The sequence below is a fragment of the Triticum aestivum genome, chromosome 5B (assembly GCF_018294505.1).
Source record: "Triticum aestivum cultivar Chinese Spring chromosome 5B, IWGSC CS RefSeq v2.1, whole genome shotgun sequence".
Taxonomy (NCBI): domain Eukaryota; kingdom Viridiplantae; phylum Streptophyta; class Magnoliopsida; order Poales; family Poaceae; genus Triticum; species Triticum aestivum.
The window spans coordinates 87,575,292-87,595,396 of NC_057807.1; the positions used below are offsets into that span (position 1 = coordinate 87,575,292).

A 20,105-nucleotide genomic window follows, 5' to 3' on the forward strand; every position below is an offset into this window, starting at 1 on the left:
ATTCCCATGAGGCCATAGGCCGATATATATACATGTACAGGTGTGGAACATATGCAGAAAACCCCTTATACAACGGGATAAATACAAAGGGGTACATGACTTATATTATAACTCTAACAGAAGGCTAAATATTTAGCATTTTTAAACGACAACAAACTAAAGGATCTAAAAGAGATCAGCACGCCATATGAAATCACCAGTTGAATGGGCTCCTACATCCTCCAACAGAGGATGCAAATGGAACATTAGTATTACTTTGAATACATAGCAGTGGCCTTGCTATGCAAAAATCTAAAGGTAGCCGTCCATCTCTGACAACCAACATAAATAGTACATGGCGCGAGGCTAATGCGAAAACAAACTGTCTTACTGAAGATTTATTACAAACAGTGTTTAATCGACGCAAAAAAAACATCAATTTGCTAAGAACATTCACGACCAGCTGGCAGGGATAACAGTGTTAGTGTGCAGATAATCGACATGATTATCAGGTCCTCCAGCTGCAGTGAACACCTTGGTTGCTTGTTGCATTGTTGGACGGCATGATGGATTTGGTTCTATGCACCGAGCAGCAAACGCGATCACTTTGAATAGTTTGCTTGCGACCTCAGCCGCAGGGAGTGGGAGCCGGATGTCCAACAAATCCTTGAGTGATGTACTCTTATCGGCCATGGATGAAAGAAAATCACCTGGATGGTGTCCCATGAACAACTCGAGCGTGAGCACTCCAAAACTATAGACGTTGCATTTCTCTGTTACCCTTGCTGAGTATGCAAGCTCTGCCACACCAATACTGAAGGGTTAGATTTCTCTTGACACTTCAAGAAACTGAATCTAGAGGATCACACAACAAAGGTCTATTACTACCCAACTCTTAAACATATTGGCTCAATAACTGTTGCCAATGTAGATTGTACAGACAAAGTGTGGTTGATAAATAAAACTATGATAGGATAACTGGTTAAACAAGAGTTTAGGATATTTGTACAAATTAGTATGTTATTCGCTACTTCTTGGCATCCTCAGCAGAATAAACATAAAAGTTTCATATTTCATCGGACGAGAAAGAAACATAACAACACACATATCTAACAGAGATAGATATAATTTTACCTGGGGCAAGATACCCTTTTGTCCCGGCAAGCCTCGTGCAGTTTGAATCATCCGCGGATAGTATTTTGGCTATACCAAAATCAGAGATGCATGCTCTGAATTCCAGATCAAGCAAAATGTTGTTGCTTGATATGTCTCTATGGACTATCGGTGCAAAGCAATCATGATGCATGTAAGATAAAGCATGGGAAACATCATTGATAATATTTAACCTTCTTATCCAATCCAATTCAACTATAGTTTCCCTGTTCTTTAAAGATTCTGCTAAGCTTCCTCTGTCCATGTATTCGTACACCAGAAATTTTCCCTGGGTTGCAGAACAGTAGCCGAATAACTTCACAATGTTTCGATGCCGAATATGGATCAATGCATCTATTTCATGATTAAATGACTCATCATCTTCCATCAGATGGATCTTCACCGCAAATATTTCACCACTAGGTAACTCAGCTCTATACACTGACCCACTACCTCCACTTCCAATGCAGTGACTATCACCGAAATTCTCGGTGGCGTCAACAATTTTCTAGTACAGATCTTGTCCATCAAAGTTCCAGATGGCGAACAACTTTGTCTGCTGCAAGTCATTACCACTTCCTGTGCTATGTTTCTTCCTTTTATATCTTAATATTGTTACTACTGTGGTGATAAGCACAAGAGCAATAGTAGCAGGAACTATAGCTAGTAAAACAACTTTGTAATTCTTATGTTGTCCACAACTTTGAGTAATTTCACAAGAGGGCAAACCTTTAACTACACCACATAGCTGATTATTGTGCAAAAACCATTCAGTTGGAGCATCTTCAAATAACACACTTCGTGGAACCGGCCCTTCCAGTTTGTTGTATGATACATCCATGGATAAGAGGCTGAGTAGGTTCTGAAATGATGATGGAATGCTGCCGTTCAATGCATTGTGTGAAAGATTCAAGTTCTCAAGCAGGTTCAGGCTACCTAGCTGACTTGGTATCTTGCCTTTGAATGAATTGTCACTTAGATCAAACAAATCTTGTAGGTTTACCAACATCCCTAGTTCAATAGGAATGCTGCCATTGAGGTGATTATGGCTTAACTTCAGAGTGCGAAGCTTGGAGCAATGCTCAATTGACCCGTGTATCGACCCACTCAAGTTGTTTGATGATAAATCCAGATACTCCAATTCTTTCATTGTTCCAATTACTTCTGGAATACTTCCTTGAAGCAAGTTATTACCAAGGCTTAGATTGAACAATACTGATAGACCACCAATTTCCGATGGAATTCGTCCTTCAAGTTTATTTGAGGAAACATCAAGTATCCGCAACAGTGATAATTGCCCTATGCTTTGTGGTATGAATCCAGTGATATTGTTGTTTGAGGCACGCAACATGGTAAGGTTGTGGCACTCACCCCAACCATCAGAAAGTTGACCAAATAGTCTATTTGAACTGATATCAATATAGACAAGATTCGGGTGAACTCCAATCTCAGAGATATCTCCCTCGAGCTGATTTCCCTCAAGGCGAACTCTCACTAAGCTTCTGCAGCTTAGCAAGCTTCTAGGCAAGGGACCAACCAAGTTGTTGCCATTGACGGTGAAACGCTGCAGCTGGCCACTCCCACAAATACCCGATGGCAAGTCACCAGAGAGATTGTTATGAGAAGCTTGGAACGTATCCAAACTCGTTAACCTGCCAATTTCTGGAGGAATGCGTCCAGAAAGTTGGTTGAAATTAAAAGTTATGTAAGTGGCCTTACTCAAATTCCCTTTGCTATTTGGGATGGGGCCTGTTGGTGTGTTGTAACCAAGATTCAAGCCCTCTAAATTCATCAAACGGCCTAGCTCTTGAGGGATGTGGCCAGAAAGTTGGTTATTAGAAATTTGTAATGTAGTGAGTTTGGTCAAATTCCGTTTGGGATGTGACCTGTTAGTTTGTTTTCAGAAAGCGCCAAGTTCTCTAAGTTGATCAAACGACCTAGTTCTTGAGGGATGTGGCCAGACAAGTCGTTATGTTATGGCCGGTTTAGCTAGGCCCACCGGGCATCTTAGCCCACAAGTTATTTTAGATTAATTCTTATGTAAGTTATCTTAGATTAATTCTTATGCAAGTTATCTAGGTTATAAATATAGGCTGTAACTCCTTTTGAAATTAAGCAATAAAGATATTCTATCCTATTGCCCGGCTCCAGAGGAGCCGGAAACCCTAGCCGCCTCCTGCCCAATCACCACCGCCCTCCTCCTCCCTCGCGACGGCGCCGACGCGCCGGAGCTCGCGTGCTCGCCCCCGACCTCCGCTGTTCTGCCCTTATAACCTAAGGAGTAGAGCCGGTAGGAACCCTAGTCCTACCAATTTGGTATCAGGTACCCGGGTTTCGACCATGTCTTCACTGCCTCCAAACCCGCCACCACCACCGCCGCCGCTGCCCGCCGCCTCCCCCACCGCTGCTGCCACTGACTCCACCACCGCCGCCACTTCATCGCCGGGCGCCACGGATTCGCTGCCGGCGCCGATCGCCCCCGCACCCGGCACCACACCGGGCCAGCGCCAGTCGCAACCCCTCATCCAACAACCGCCGCCTCCCCCCGTGCCGCAGCAGTTTATGCCAGAGGCCATGGCCGGCGTGCTCAACAACTTGGTCGTCGCGGTTCAGGGCATCCTCCTCTACTTGGCGAGCCCGTACGGGCCGCCCCCTCCGCTCCATACGGCCATGGCCACGGGCCAGCAGGCGTTGCCGTGGTACTTCGTACCTGCGGCCATCACCGGAGGCTATCCGGCGCTCCCCTCACCGGCGGCCTTGATGCCGCCTTGGCCACAGTGGCCGACGCCGACACTCGCGGCGCCACCCGCGCCGCCAGCCGCCGCCCAGGGCCTGCAGTGGCCGACCTGGGTCACCCCGTCCGCGCCCCAGTGGTCGACGCCGGCACTCGCGGCGCCACCCGCGCCGCCAGCTCAGTGGCCGGCCTGGACCGCGCCGTCCCCAGCCGCGTCGTCCCTCCCTGCGGCCACCGTGCAGGTGCCACCACCGCCCCCGCCCAGCCCTAGCCTGGGCTGGTCCGCGCCGAGCGGACTCCCGATCCAGGAGGTCCGCTTTCCGTCGTCACCGTCTCCGCTTCCAGGCTGGCTCCACGGGACGTCCCCTCCACCGGCTTACACGGAGGCCCGGCCGCCGTCGGGTTCCCAGTTGCAGCCCGAGGCGTCAGGCGCCACAGGGAACTACGCCGGCCTTCCCATAATGGACCGGGCGCCGACATCAGCCCTCCGCACCGCCGAGGTAGTGGGCCATGGCGCGCCACACCAGCAGCCGCCCCGGTTCGCCAAGCTCGACTTCGCCACGTATGATGGCACGGAGGACCCCCTCAACTGGCTCAACCAGTGCGACCAGTTCTTTCACGGGCAGCGCACCCTCGCCTCGGACCGTACCTGGCTCGCCTCTTATCACCTCCGCGGCGCCGCGCAGACATGGTACTACGCTCTCGAGCAGGACGAGGGCGCCATGCCTCCTTGGGAGCGCTTTCGCGAGCTCTGCCTCCTCCGCTTTGGGCCATCGGTTCGCGGGAGCCGCCTGGCGGAGCTCGGCCGCCTTCCCTTCACCTCCACGGTAAAGGACTACGCCAACCGTTTCCAGGCCCTGGCATGCCATGCGTCGGGTGTGACGGCGCAACAGCGGGCCGACCTCTTTGTCGGTGGCCTTTCGGATCACATCCGCGTGGACGTTGAGCTTCGGGGACCCCAGGATCTCTAGTCGGCCATGTACTATGCCCGCGCGTTCGAGCGCCGCGCGGTGGCCATCCGGCAGGAATCACCGTTCCGGACCGTTGGGTCGCTACCCGGGCCGGATTCCGCGCAGGGTCGGCATGCGCAGGCTTCTGCGGCACCCCTAGCCGCGACCGCGGGACGCCCGTTCCGCCGGCTCACCCCACCCGAGCTCCTCGAGCGTCGCCGCAAAGGGTTGTGCTTCAACTGCGACGAGCCCTACACGCCCGGCCATGCCTGCCCGCGACTCTTCTACATGGAGGTTGCAAACTACATTCCGGAGGACGCCGTCGCCGCTGACCTGGCAGCCCTAGCTGTCGAGAAGGTGCTTGATGCTGGCTGACCGCCTCGAGGAGTTCCGCAAGCGCTTCCCCACCTTACAGCTCGAGGACGAGCTGTTTGTGTAGGCGGGGAGAAGTGTTATGGCCGGTTTAGCTAGGCCCACCGGGCATCTTAGCCCACAAGTTATCTTAGGTTAATTCTTATGCAAGTTATCTTAGATTAATTCTTATGCAAGTTATCTAGGTTATAAATATAGGCTGTAAGACTTTTTTTGGAATTAAGCAATAAAGATATTCTATCCTATTGCCCGGCTCCAAAGGAGCCGGAAACCCTAGCCGCCTCCTGCCCAATCGCCACCGCCCTCCTCCTCCCTCGCGACGGCGTCGATGCGCCGGAGCTCGCGTGCTCGCCCCCGACCTCCGCTGTTCTGCCCTTATAACCTAAGGAGTAGAGCCGGTAGGAACCCTAGTCCTAGCACGTTACCCCAGAGAAACAAGGTCGTGAGTTTAGTCATATTCCCCAAGTATGCTGGTATAGATCCTGTAAGTTTGTTCAATCCGATTTGCAAATCCTTCAAGTTTACCAAATTTCTTATTTCCTGAGGGATGGGTCCGATGAACTTGTTAGTATGAAGATGGAGAGTTCTTACATGTGTTAAGTTTCCTATACTAGTTGGAATATAATCTTCTAGTTGGTTTACACTAATATTTAGCTCTTTCAGCATCGCTAAATTTCCAATTTCTCGAGGAACCGGCCCAACAAGCTCATTGTTGGAAAGACACAGGGTTGTTAGTTTTGTGAGGTTTGCTAAAGCAGGTGGAATTGAGCCTCTTATCTGATTGCCATGCAGAAGTAGAGCATGGAGATCTCTAAGATGCTCTATGCTTGAAGGAATACTCCCGGCAATCTGGTTGTGCGAGAGGTCGAGGGTCGCCAAGGTACTCAAGGCCGAGAAGTCCATGAACTCTAGCGACCCTCTTAGCTTCAACCGCCGTAGAGAGACAGCGGTGATCACCGGCCGTGTCGTCGTGTTGTCGGTGCAGCGCACCGGATTCCACGCCAACCACAAGGCGCTGATGTCATGTTTCCCCATGATTGCAGGGAGTCCTGGCTTTGGTTGCTGAGGGTGGCTTTCCAGGCAAGCAGTGCTCCTGCTTGTTTTTCGAGCGACGGCCGCACCGGGGCGGCCAAGACAAGGGCGACGGAGGTAGCCATCATCAGTATGGTGAGAGAGGCAAACATTTTGGAAGATAAGGGTGGCTCCATGGCTATGCTAGGAATTTTTTTTTGAAGCTCCATAACTTTATTCATCAAATGATAGCCAGATCGTTTACAAAGAGATGAAGAATAAAGTCAGGGATGTTTTCCCATACTTCAGACTTTTTAAAGCTAATACAATGTTTTGCTAAGGCATCCGCTACTGAGTTCTCCTCTCTGCTACCATGAACAAAGGAAATATGAGCAAATTGCATTGTCATTAGAGAGCACTCAGCTATAATAGGAACTGCAGATCCCATATATGCATTAGGATCCGAAACTGCCTCCAGTGCCATTGTGCTATCCGATTCTATCACCAGTTTGGTACAGCCCAAGTTTGCAGCTAAATTTAGTCCACACCGAATAGCAATCATCTCTGCTTCTTCTACATTGGGAACATGTGCCAGTAACTGAGAAGCTGCGCCTAGGAACTGTCCCTGATCATTGCGTGCAATGACTCCACAAGAACCTGAGAGATTCTCCGAAATAAAGGATGCATCAACATTTATCTTTACCATTCCCACTTCCGGTTTCTTCCATACCTGGTCCCTTTTACGAACATCATATTTTGGAGTATTAGCCCGGACGAAATTAGTGGCTAGAACCTGTATTGAGATGGCCGTTTGTTCTATCGTCTGGGTAGTTTCCCCCTTCGTATACAATCTCCTCTGCCACCAGATAAACCACATGGCCACCAAAATGAATTCGGGTGTTGGGATGTTATTTACCTCCGTATGTATCTGGAGCAAAGAGTCAAGGTTCATCGAGCCCGAGCGATCCTGCATGATCACTTTGTCAATCTCAGCCGATAACCCCATCTTTTCCCATATCGCATGTGCTCGAGAGCATGTGAACAGGCAATGTTGGATGTCCTCCAATCCACAATTACAAAGCGGGCACTGTGGCATTAAGGGAATATGCCAGCTGGCCAGCACCCCATAGCAAGGCAAAACTCCCTTCAACACTTTCCATCCAAAATGTTTAACTTTCCCTGGTAACCTTAACTTCCACAACTCTTTCCATACCCCATGATCATTTGCACTTCCTTGGCTATTCCGGCTAAAGTGTCGTCCAAACTGGTTTTCAAATTCAATGTGATATGCCGATCTCACCGAAAACGTTCCCGACCTTGTATGGTGCCAAACAACTTCAACATTAAGATGGATCTGTAGAATTCTGTTTGCATCAACAGGCGAAAACACTTGCCGAATGAGATACTCATCCCACTGTCCCGTATGAGGATCAATTATCTCCTGAACTCTTGTTAACATGATGCCACCTCTGGGTGTGATCAACTTCCTATTTGCACTTGAGGGAATCCAAGGGTCATCCCATAGATTGATGTGTGAACCGGATCCTACCCGCCAGATGCATCCCCTCTTGAAAGTATTTATTCCTTCGACAATGCTTTGCCAAGTAAACGAAGCTCCCTTTTTTGGACCAGCTTTCAATATATCTCCACTTGGATAATATTTTGCGCTCAAAACTCTTGCACACAGCGAATCAGGGTTTTGGAGTAGACGCCAACATTGCTTTGCTAACATAGCAAGATTAAAGCTGTGAAGGTCTCTAACCCCCATACCACCCATTTTCTTTGGTACACACATTTTCCACCACGCAAACCAATGCATTTCCTCTTTTCCTCTCCATCTCCCCACCAAAAGCCCGATATTTCATCGGTAATTGACTTACATATTCCTTTCGGCAACTTGAACACAGACATAGCATATGAGGGGATTGATAGTGCTACTGCCTTAATCAGGATCTCCTTGCCCTGAATTGAGAGGATCTTTTCTTTCCACCCTTTTCAACCTCTTGCATACTCTGTCCACCAAGTGCTGAAAACAGTCACTTCGGTCCACACCAACCATTGTTGGTAGACCAAGATACGTGTCTGACAAGGCTTCAATGAGGATATCCAAGATAGCACATACACTTTCCTTGTCATTTAATCTAGTATTAGGACTGAAAAAGACACTAGATTTTGGGGTACTTACTCGCTGGCCTGAACACTCACAGTATGTGTCCAAAACTTTCTTAAGTGTTGTTGCATTATGAACTGTTGCATTCATCAAGATCAAATAATCATCTGCAAACAGCAAGTGTGAGATGGATGGTGCACTTCGGGAGACTTTTACTCCTTCTAAACCTCCAGTTTCTTCCTCATGAGCCAGCATACTAGAGAGTCCTTCTGAGCAGATCAAGAATAGATATGGTGATAATGGATCACCCGGTCTCAGGCCTCGGCCTGGAAGGAACTCCTCTGTTTCAGTGTCATTAAATCGAACTCTGTAGCTCACCGAAGACACGCACTCCATAATGAGCCCAATCCATTGTTCATGAAAACCCATCTTCGCCATCATTGCATGCAAAAACCCCCATTCAACTCTGTCATAAGCTTTCAACATATCTAGCTTAACTGCACATATCCCATTAGATCCATGGGATTTCTTCTTTATTGTATGAAAGCATTCATAAGTAACTAGCACATTGTCCGTTATTAATCTACCCGGTACAAATGCACTCTGAGTTGGTGAAATTACCTCAGGCAAGATCTTCTTCAGTCTATTAGCTAGCATCTTCGAGATAACCTTATAAACCACGTTACATAAACTTATAGGCCCGAATTGGGTTATCATTTCAGGGCTATCAACTTTCGGGATCAACACCACATTTGTTGAGTTCCATCCTTCTGGAATCCTTTTGTTGTTGATAGCGTCCAGAACTTCCTTCATGAGTTCCTCCCCTATAATGTGCCAAAATGGCTTGAAGAAAATAGCATGGAGGCCGTCGGGGCCCGGGGCCTTCATGTCACCGATTTGAAATAATGCTTTCTTCACCTCTTCCTTAGTATATGGAGCAATTAGCATGTTATTCATCTGTGCCGTAACCACAGGTTTAACTGTGGACAGCAGCTCATCATCTATCATCCCTGACTCTGAGTGAAAAAGCCCCTGGAAATACTCAAGAATCAATGGTTTGTGGTTATCATTACCCTCAACCCAAGAATTATTATTACTTTTCAACTTCTTAATTAAATTACGGCGTCTACGAGCAGAGGCAAACTGGTTAAAAAACTTTGTGTTGCGATCACCACGCCGCAGCCAGTTTGCGTGACCACGCTGGGCCCAGTAGATCTCCTCTTGCTCTAAGAGATTCTCAATCATCATTGTGAGATCTTGCTGTTTTGCTCTTACGTCTGCATTATGCGGCTGCTTCATGAGCAACTCAAGCTCCTGTTGAGCTGCTCTCAACCTGTTCCTCGGCCCCTTCAAAACCTTTCTGTCCCATTCATGCAGATCTTTATGAACGGCGTTTAGCTTATCCATGGCTATGCTAGGAATTGGCTTTGCTGTGTTGGTGGCAGCACTTTAAATAGTCGCACCTCTGGCTCTGGATGTATCTGTCATTCGGGTAGCTGTGTCCATTGCATACATCTCAACGAGAAAAAAAGACTGAACACCTACTGGCCATGGAATAGTCTTCACAACCTTCCATTCCATGTTTGATGGGGTGAAAGTTACGGTCAGCTCCAGCGGTCAAGTGAACACCAACTAGACATATTGTTGAGATAACATAGCATTGAATGAAGAAAGAGAGGTTACTGATAGGGAAACACTTCCTATCATACATCTAATAGGAAGCATTCTTCAGATTCTGCCGAGTTAACGAGATAGAAGGCGTAATGTTTTTTGTTTCCTTGAGATCTCGGACCAGTGACTGAAATGCATCTGATTAAGATGCCGTTGTTCTCTAGGTCATTTGTATTTTTGATTTTACCATGATCTGCATGTTATCATCAGCTTTCGCATGCCCGAAAAAATCGCATCAATGTTCCTCAGAAAACTTGTCCATCAGTGTAGCACCTGCATTTCTGTTCATAACAGCAGTGGGAGTAGCAGATACAAGGAACCATGTTGCTAGCTTCAGCTATACACATGCATTCATAATGGTATAGTCTGCACTTTTGCAGTGCCACTGCAGACAACATGGTTACTTGAAACTTTTGTTTCTAGATGAGGTTACTTGAAACTTGCGTGACATGCCATGGTCGTCTTGTGCCACAATGGCCTCGAGGTATGTGAGATGTGACCATTTACCTGCATTGGTGTTTGTTCTTCATTTATCTCCAGCATTTATTTCATCGCTCATATGTTGGGACTTGGGAGTACCTGTCAAAAGAATACTGGCCTGTTCTATCATTCGACCATTCATGTGTCAAATATTATTGATGTCTTTCATAGAAGATACAGACATGTACGCTGTCAAAGAATAAAATAAAAATCATATTTTTAAACTACTTTTCACAATTTTACTGGTTGTCCAGGATCATGCATATGATTTCCCGGGAGCCAAGATACTGTCCCCGACGATCTATGGTTTCTGATTGCGGCAAACTGAACCAAATAGAAGCTGGTAATTAGCTACAAGCCAACCCAAAATAACGATGACAATGCTGATTGCCTTTGCCTTTCTATAAGTAAGCAAACAAGTACAGAAAGGCAAATGCATATCAGTAATTTGTAGGAAGGAAACAAAGTATGAGAAGAATCAACACAGTACGCAGCCACAGGAAAATAAGTAAACAAAACTGTTTTACAGGCAAAATTGTTTGGGAAGTAAAATCCCATTTAAACATATTCTATGATTTGGTACACTCAACCAGACTGACCAGAAAGACTTCTCATGGGTAAAAACACAGGCCAAGTACATTTGGTTTCCTGCCTCAAGATAACTCAGTGGGGATCACTGAGTTGTAGTGCTCCCCGAGGCCATAGGCATGCCTGTGGTAGGAAAGCCTGATGCTAGGGTCATCTCCTGGTCCTGACTTGCTGTATTCTTTGCCCATTTCTACATCTGGAAAGGAGCCAGAGTATACGACGATGTGCTTCTTTAGGCAGTGCGTCAGAGCACCAAGCTCGAGTTGCCCGCCCCAAGCAGCGGTGGACTCCATCTCCTCGCAGTACTTTTCGAAACTCTCTGAGGGGTCTGGTCCAGACTCGGCTTTGCCCTCCGATAGGAAAAATGGGAGGAAATCTGCGGCATGCTCTCTCATATACTTGGCTGTCATTTGCCGTAGCTCCTGGTGATTGTACTGTGTAGTGCCCTTGGAATGGAGTGACAGCTGGTTCTCAATAGCACGGTACAAGCAATGGCCGTCTGGCTTTATCTCATGAATGGTCAGCCCCAAGGGCTCAAGCCTCCTTCCAAGTTTCTCGTCTTCTAACATGCGATCACTGACAAGATTGGTTTGTTCTTCTTGAATTCGCTGCTCTCGAGCAGCTTCTTCCTTTGCCTTCTTCTCTCGCCGTTTTGCAGCCTTCCCCGGCTTCGCAGAATCTGCATTGCTGGCAACAGAAACGCCAGCTATGGCCTTCACTAAGGTGTCGAGGTTCCCCTTTTCAGAGCTTTCTGCGGGTTTGTACCCAAAAGAAGCAAGCTCTGCAGCATGTTTCGCCTCTAATGCAGCTGAGAGGCGCGATATCTCTTCCTCGACCTGCTTTTTCTTGGCCTTCTGCTCAGCTTTGCTGCCTTTGGCAGCTGCTTTCTTCAGACTTGTTTCCTTATCCTGGAGTTTGGATTTCTCCTTCCTGTTACATATATAAAAAGTAATCGTTCTTAGACATACCAGGAAAATAATTAAGGATGAGAGGTGAACTACACAAGCACAATTTAACAATGAAAAGAAAAAAAAGGGGCAACCTGGTGCATGTAGCTCCCGCTTGCGCAGGGTCCAGGGAAGGGTCCGACCACTTTGGGTCTATAGTACGCAGCCTTTATTTGTACTTTCTTAACAATGAAAAGAAAGTACAAATAAATTACATTTATTTATTCATTGTTGAAAAATTGTTACAATTTTCAACAGGGTAACTAAAGCAAAACCAAGAACTCTACAAGTGCTCACCCTAATAACAAAATCATCCATTATCCTTCAAATTAGTTGGTTTAAAATAAGAGACTGATGGCAAATAAATAAAAAAGATATCATCTCAAATTTAGAATTTGAACAGAATTAACTATTGTATTTCAACACATGAAATATTCCACTGTCTAAGCAATTTCAGTAGTCCTTTACAGAAAGGAATGTTACTACTGCCAGGTTGCAGTCACCCTAGCAGCAAGGCACACTGGTCTATGACATACTGCAGCATATATACCGGATACACCTAAAGAGGGAGAAACTTGCACTGTATGGCTGTATTTAACTAAAACTTAACCATAATAAACAAGAACGCTTATAGTAGTAGCACAATGCATCATTCATTAATCATCATCAATGAAGGAACTCCTAGATACCATAAAGATGTATCTGGTGTATGTTTCCTGTGAAAAGCGCATAACAGATCAAATATAGCGTTTCATTTGTTATGTGAAAGACATAGTAGTCAGGCTTCCATCGCATGCCTTATGTGCAACTTACATGCACTGTTATACTGGTGACCTATTTTCATGTGTTAATGAGAGTTTTAGTTCAAGTAGCGTAAGAGGAATTATTGCCATCTAGGTACAGGGAAACATGTTATCTCAACTTCTCTTGATAGTTCAATGCAACTCTGATAGAGAAACTAGAACGGTTAAGATAACGCGCCAACATGCTGCACCTGTCCATAGCACGTGACAGGCTCTCAACCGTTGATCAGTCATGCAAAACCGGATGCTTGCCGTGCTGATGTCACAGCGACGTGGCAACATGCGACGTGTATTGGTTTCAGAAAAGGTAGTGTAGAAACCCGTATAATCACAATGGGTTGGTAACATAATGAGATGCTAGCTATGGAACTGTGAACTTGCTCGCTCAGAAGCAAAACCCAAGATACTGGTAAATATGAAAATGTCATCTTTCTCAGCTTCTCTCATCCCAGGGACAAACAAAAACGACAAATTTGATGAAATAATCAAAGTTGTGAACTAAAACCCTGATAATCATGAGAAAATTCTACCTTCGTTTTCTCACAGGCAGGACCAATAATACTCACTAAACACATGGCTCGGACCATTGCAACCTCCTAAATCAACAAGAGCAACGTGCATCTCGCACAAAGCCAACGAGCAATCTTAATTAAGATTAACCAAATCCACAGGTCAGCTAAATGCCTAAAACGCTTAGAACCAGAACAAAGTCAGGGAGGCTAACTGATGCCTCAAGGTGACCTCCTCGAGACACTACTGCTAAGTGTAGAGTAAATTATCCGAGTGTTAGTACTGCTAGTTGCAGTCTCCCTAGCAGCAAGGCACACTGGTCTATGACTTTAGCGTATACACAAATAGATCTAAAGAAGAATAAACTTCCATTGTACGGCTATATTTAACTAAAACTTCAGTATGTAAAACGAGGATGCTAATATTGGGCATTAGGCATCATTCATTAATCATCATCAATGAAGGAACTCCTTGATACCTTCAACATGTAGCCGGTGTATGTTTCTTGTGAAAAGCGCTAAACAGATCAAATTTAGCGTTTCATTTATTACATGAAAGATATAAAAGTCAGGCTTCCATCACTTGCACGCCTTATGTGCAACCTATATGCACTGTTGTACTGGTGACCTATTTTCATGTGTTAATGAGAGTTTTAGTTCAAGTAGCCTCAGATGAATTATAGCCATCTAGGTTCAGGGAAACATTTTATCTCAACTTCCCTAGATAATTCAACACTGATAGTAAACTAGAGAGAAAAAAAGGCAATCTAGAAACACATATAATCACATTGTGCCTTAGTAACATAATACGTAAGATGCTAGCTCTGCAAACTGTGAACTTGCTCGCTCAGAAGCAAAACCCAAGATTATTGGTAAAGATAAAAATGACATCTTTTTCAGCTTCTCTTGTTACAGGACAAATTAAAACAACAAATCTATAATGAACTAAAACATCAATAATCATGAGAAAATCCAATGTTTGTTCCTCGCAGGCACGAACAGAATTATCACTAAACGCATGGCTCAGACCATCGCAACCTCCTAAATCAACAAGAGCAAACACGTAATCCCTCTCACAGCCAACGAACAAGCTTACTGGCGATTAACGAAATCCACAGCTCAGGTAAATGCCTAAAACATGGAGGAACAGAACAAGGTCAGGGAGGCTAACCTATGCCTTGAGATGACCTCCTCAAGCGTCTCCTGCTCCCTCTCCGGGACCGCCTTCTCCTCCGTCGCGGCGGCGGCACCGGCTTCGGCGGCTAGGGTTTCGTCCATCGGCTTGGCGCGGGGCTAGCCGGCTAGGGCTGCCTTACCAGCGAGAGGAACCGCGTCCGGGTGGATGGGTGGGAGGAGGAAGAGTTCCCTCGGCCCGAGATGGCAGGTGGGCTCCGGCGGGAGAGTTATCGGCGAGGAGGAGGAGGGTTTTCGGCGGCGCGAGACTCCGGCAAGGACGAAGAGCTGGGGAGCCAAACAAACCCAGGTCCGGAAGCTACGCGATATTTGGATACGACGATAGACTAAGGCGCGGTCGTGTGCGCTGGCAACCTAACTGACGCTCAAACTCTTTTTTCTTTTTCTTTTTTCGAGAGTACGCCAATGACATACCTTATTTTTATACTCCCTCCGTCCGAAAATACTTTCATTAAAATGAATAAAAGGGGATGTATCTAGATGTATTTTAGTTCTATATACATTCTTTTTTGTCTATTTTGATGACAAGTATTTTCGGACAGAAGGAATAGAACAGAAAGAAGACAATGTACAAGAGACCAGAAGATGGAACGCCTCCATCTTAGGCACACACACCCTTACACCCCACACATTAGCCTATGCCTATGTTCTCATGAAACGTGCTAAACCCTCCTCCACCTAGGCCAGCCGCCTTCCACTCCTTGAGCTCCTCCAAAATGGCAATGGACAGACCATGCGGCTATAATTGTTGGCTAATCCTATTAAAAACTCTCGTGTTACGTTGCTTTCAGAGAGCCCAAATAGTGGTGATAACAAGGGTGTCAAAGCCACGTTTTCAACTTCTCCTAAAGGTGCACCGACCCTCAAGCCACCAATCCAGCAAGCGATCATGAGCCTTCGGAATGCGGCCCTGCAAACCCAACACGTTCCAGATATTGTGCCATACTTCCCTGGCATACACACTCAAACTCTTCATAAGCAAAAAAATTCTCAATTCCTCCGGCGGCAATACCCATCACCATGGGCATGGATAACGTGTGCCTAAGAGCATCTCCAGCCGTTAGCCCCCACGGGGCTCGAAAATTCGCCGCCTGGGGGCGACCCGGCCAAAAAATCGGCTTGAAGCCGATCGGGTTCCCAGCCGCCGGCCCCAGGGCCGACCTAGAAGGTTTATTTAAAAAAAAATAACATACTGAAAGGATCGATATAGTTGACTAGAGGGGGTGAATAGGCAACTAACAATTTTTAGCTTTTCTTTACCAAATTAAACTTTGCATCAAAATAGGTTGTCTAGATATGCAACTAGGTGAGCAACCTATATGATGCAACAAACAACAAGTGCACAAGCAAGCAAGGGATACACCACAAATAAGTTTGCACAAGTAAAGGCACGAGATAACCAAGAGTGGAGCCGTTGGAGGCGAGGATGTGTTACCGAAGTTCCTTCCTTTTGAGGGGAAGTACGTCTCCGTTAGAGCGGTGTGGAGGCACAATGCTCCCCAAGAAGCCACTAGGGCCACCGTATTCTCCTCGCGCCCTCACACAATGCGAGATGCCGTGATTCCACTATTGGTGCCCTTGAAGGCGGCGACGAACCTTTACAAACAAGGTTGGGGCTATCTCCACAACTTAATTGGAGGCTCCCAACGACACCACAAAGCTTCACCACAATGGACTATGGCTCCGCGGTGACCTCAACCGTCTAGGGTGCTCAAACACCCAAGAGTAACAAGATCCGCTGGGGATTAGTGGAGGGAATCAAATTTCTCTTGGTGGAAGTGTAGATCGGGGCCTTCTCACCCAATCCCGAGCAAATCAACAAGTTTGATTGGCTAGGGAGAGAGATCGGGCGAAAATGGAGTTTGGAGCAACAATGGAGCTTAGGGTTAGAAGAGGTAGTCAACTAGAGGAAGAAGACACCCCTTATATAGTGGAGAGACAAATCCAACCGTTATCCACTTATTCAGCCCGTGACTTGCGGTACTACCCCCCCAGACCAGCGGTACTACCGCAAGGGCTCACGGTACTACCATGGTGGACCGCGGTACTACCGCTGCTACGGCAGGCACTAGTCCAGGCCAGAGCCACACGGGCTGAGAGCGGTACTTCCGCTACCGCGGTACTACCGCTCCCCCTTGCGGTACTACCGCAAGGCTGGATGGACTAGCCTGGGAAGGGCGCGGATGAATAAAAATACATCCGTGCCTGCTTCCGCTGAAACTCAGATTGCGCAAAAATCCGACACGGTACTACCGCACCTGACGTGCGATACTACCGCGCAGGGAGCGGATATAAAAAATTACATCCGCCCCTACTTCCGCTCGTGTTGCTGTACTAGATCAGGGCCCACAGTACTACCGCACGCATGGGGCGGTACTACCACGCAGGGGTGCGGATGTAGAAAATTACATCCGCCCCTACAGCCGCACGAGCGGCTGGGTCTGGTCCGAGGCCACGGTACTACCGCTCCTTAAGAGCGCTACTACCGTGGGCACCTATGGTACTACCGCAACGGCGTGCGGTACTACCGCAGGGGCCTGCAGTACTAGCGCTCCTAAGAGCAGTACTATCGCATGCCTCAGAACAGCAACACTAGGAACCCTTCTTTTTGCAAAAATGAAGAAAATGGAGGATGCTCCAAAGCGTAGAGGGAAAGGCGGTGTAAAGGAATAAAATGTGTACGTGATGATTCTACCCGAACCTTTCCAATGCGGACCCCCTCTTAATAGTATGGCTTTCCTACGACTCACACCACCGAAAAGAACCGTAGAAAAACGCCGTCTTCAATAGTCTTCGAGGGGCACTAAACCGTCTTGTGCCTAGTGATGAATTGTCTGAGAAACTCACGGCACACGATTAGTCCGCAGAAGCATTGTCATCAATCACCAAAACATCTTAGGGATAAATATGCCCTTACAATCTCCCCCTTTTGGTGGATTGATGACAATACGAGATTTGCACAAAGGGAAACAATATAGAACATATGCAAACCCCACAACTCCAAAATATAGACGAGCTCCCCCTAGATGCGTGCTATCTAGATAAGTGCTTTGGACTGCACGACATGTATACTAGGATCAACACTCCCCCTATATTTTGTAAGCAAGGCATATTGGCAACAATAAGGCTAACACTATACAATATGATAAATATGAGCATAACATAACTAGCACAGAATAACATAAGCTCAAGTAAGGTACGATAGGGTGCATATGTCTTACACCATATGATAGACCAAGTCTCACCAGCAAACTAAATGAAAGCAAGCAGGGTTCAACGGAACAAACGCGAGCAAAGCAAACACACGCACGACACAAGACTCGCAAATCCCTATACTCTCTCCCCCTTTGGCATCGAGACGCCAAAAAGGCAGAGAGGACACCTACAACACAAGTGGTGGCTCAAGCGGAGTAATCAGATGCACGCTCCTCCTCAGACTCGGCAGCGGGAATGGTCTCCTCGTCGTCCTCCTCAGAATCAGTCCACTGGTAGCCTTGTTTCGCGATCCACTCAGCCTCTGGAGTGATGCGGTCCTCAGAGCCGTCAGAAACATCCTCTCCAAAGAGGCTCATAATCTTCTTGTCGCGGCAGCGACTCTCCTTGGAGGTAACGTGATTCTTGTACTGCCCCTTTGCCTGCATGCAGAATAATGTCTTCATCTTGTTCTTCAGCCTCTTAGCCCAAGATGGCTCAGAGGTGGGAGGGATGAAACCCTTAGAGCTGTCCTCGTCCGCTGACTTCTCCTCATCTTCATCTGCATCCACATCCATGGCAGCCGCTGCCTCAGCACGAGAAGTGGTGTTAGCCCACCGAGTCTTGACACAGAGCCGGATGGACTCATGTCGAATCCAATCAGGGGCCTCAAAGTCATCCTGAGGGTAGAGCTTCTCCCAAGTAGCTGAGATCAACTGAAACAGATAAGGTCCATAGATGGGGACCTTGCGGTTGAAGACCGCAAACTGAAGCTCACACCACATGATATGTGAGATATCAAGTGGTAGCGTCTGAGAGTTGCACGCTTCCTCACATTGGAGCAGCATGTCCACAAGGTAAGCATGCACCTTGTCCTTGTCACAATGCGCGGGAAGAGGGAGTTGCGGAAGATTCGGTACATGATGTCCAAGAATGAGTTGAGCACCCAAGATGACTTGCCACTGGAGAGCTTCTTCTCAACAAAGAAGGGCTGAAGCTTATTCTTGTTGGCTGACTCTGGATTGGCATGAGGACGGACACCTTGGGGTGTGGCGAGCCCCTCATCCGGAACACCAAGCAAAGTCATGAACTCCTTCCATTTAGCAGTCAGCTGCCGACCATTGGTCATCCAAGTCATAGTCTAGTCCTCATTAGGATGAAAGTACACCGAGGCAAAGAACTGAGCCACAATCACAGGATCATAGTCTTTGTGAAAAGAGATGATATGCTCAATGCCAAACTGCTCAATAAGATCTAGAGCCTCACCAAAGTAGTCATGGTACTTCTCTTCCCTCATGTGATGCATGTCAATCCAGTGCACATCCACATAGATGTTGCGCTTGGCCTTGATTACATCCAAATAAATGAGATTCTGCTGCTTGGTCTAGAGCAGCTCATTCCCTCAAAAGTTGGCACGAGGATTCACATAGGGATTGATTTTCCCTCGAGAGATGAACTCAGCAAGTGGTATCTCATCCATACCGATGGTGGGTTCCTTGTCCTTTGTGGCGGTGGTCTTGGTCCTACGTTGGGGGCACTGGAGCCCTCAGGAGCTTTGTCTTGATTGCGCAGACGCTTGGAGCCCGTATCACGGCTTGGATTGGAATGGCGAGCAGGAGCACCTGAGCCACACACCACAAAGCAAACACGCAAGAGACGCGAGAAGGTTTGGTGCAAAAACACAACAAAGCATGGAAACAAGTAGAACTCGCACTTGATAATTGCCACATGAGAGATTTGACACAAACGATAGCACTGCTTGGTCGCGCGGAACTAAAAAATTAGTGCCGCTCCAAGTCACAGTAGTACCGCGCGAGCGGTAGTACCGCGCTGGAGGTGTGGTAGTACCACGCGGGAGGCGCGGTAGTACCACATAGAGTCAGATCCAAAACTGCCACTGGATCTGAGTACTACCGCAACAACAAAGCAGAACAACGGTCGATCAAATCTACCACGGGGCAACATATCAAGTACTATATCTACGCATTACTACTCTCCTACATCCTAGTCTTGCACAGATTTAGCCTAAACTCGCAAGAACCACATGCATCTCCCCAAAGACCTAGAAGCACAAGAACAAACCAACAAGAGAGGCATTTGGGGAGAAACCTTGGTCCATGGCAAGAGGACGTGGTGGGGAATGATCCCACCGGTTGGAATCCGAGGAGAGCGGTCGGGGACAGAGATCCGGCGAGGGCCTCCGGCGCCGTTCGTGGGAAGGAGAGAGAGAGGCGGCATGGGGAAGAAAGAGTGAATGGGTATGGGGGAGTTTGGAACTCCCCCTTCCTGCTCTTAACCCCCACATGCTCGCTACTCCACGATAGTACCGCGCGTCCTTGCGGTAGTACCGCCCGGGCGGAAGTACCGCACCGTGGGCGGTAGTACTGCTCCACCAGCGGCAGTAAAAAATTAC

General features: G+C 47.4%; 2 protein-coding genes across 2 annotated transcripts; both read right to left on the bottom strand.

The window, feature by feature from the left end:
* Positions 1-432: 432 nt before the first annotated feature.
* LOC123114674 (MDIS1-interacting receptor like kinase 2-like) lies at positions 433-2,482 on the bottom strand. Its single transcript, XM_044536118.1, has 4 exons — positions 1,944-2,482; positions 1,114-1,274; positions 690-779; positions 433-557 (listed from the first exon to the last, which is right to left on the bottom strand). Exons 1-4 carry the CDS (start codon positions 2,480-2,482, stop codon positions 433-435), a joined length of 915 nt encoding a protein of 304 aa, XP_044392053.1.
* Positions 2,483-10,928: 8,446 nt separating this feature from the next.
* LOC123110550 (OVARIAN TUMOR DOMAIN-containing deubiquitinating enzyme 5) lies at positions 10,929-14,815 on the bottom strand. Its single transcript, XM_044531102.1, has 2 exons — positions 14,478-14,815; positions 10,929-11,977 (listed from the first exon to the last, which is right to left on the bottom strand). Exons 1-2 carry the CDS (start codon positions 14,582-14,584, stop codon positions 11,113-11,115), a joined length of 972 nt encoding a protein of 323 aa, XP_044387037.1. The 5' UTR covers positions 14,585-14,815; the 3' UTR covers positions 10,929-11,112.
* Positions 14,816-20,105: the final 5,290 nt, after the last annotated feature.

Excerpts from the sequence above, each read along its gene's own strand:
- LOC123114674 (XM_044536118.1), bottom strand. The coding sequence starts at position 2,482 with ATGTTGCGTGCCTCAAACAACAATATCACTGGATTCATACCACAAAGC. Across the intron at positions 1,275-1,943 it reads TCATACAACAAACTGGAAGG|TTGCTTTGCACCGATAGTCC; the intron begins GCCGGTTCCACG and ends CATGCATCATGA. Across the intron at positions 558-689 it reads GTTCATGGGACACCATCCAG|AACCAAATCCATCATGCCGT; the intron begins GTGATTTTCTTT and ends CTCGGTGCATAG.
- LOC123110550 (XM_044531102.1), bottom strand. The coding sequence starts at position 14,584 with ATGGACGAAACCCTAGCCGCCGAAGCCGGTGCCGCCGCCGCGACGGAG. Across the intron at positions 11,978-14,477 it reads GAGGTCATCTCAAGGCATAG|GAAGGAGAAATCCAAACTCC; the intron begins GTTAGCCTCCCT and ends TATATGTAACAG.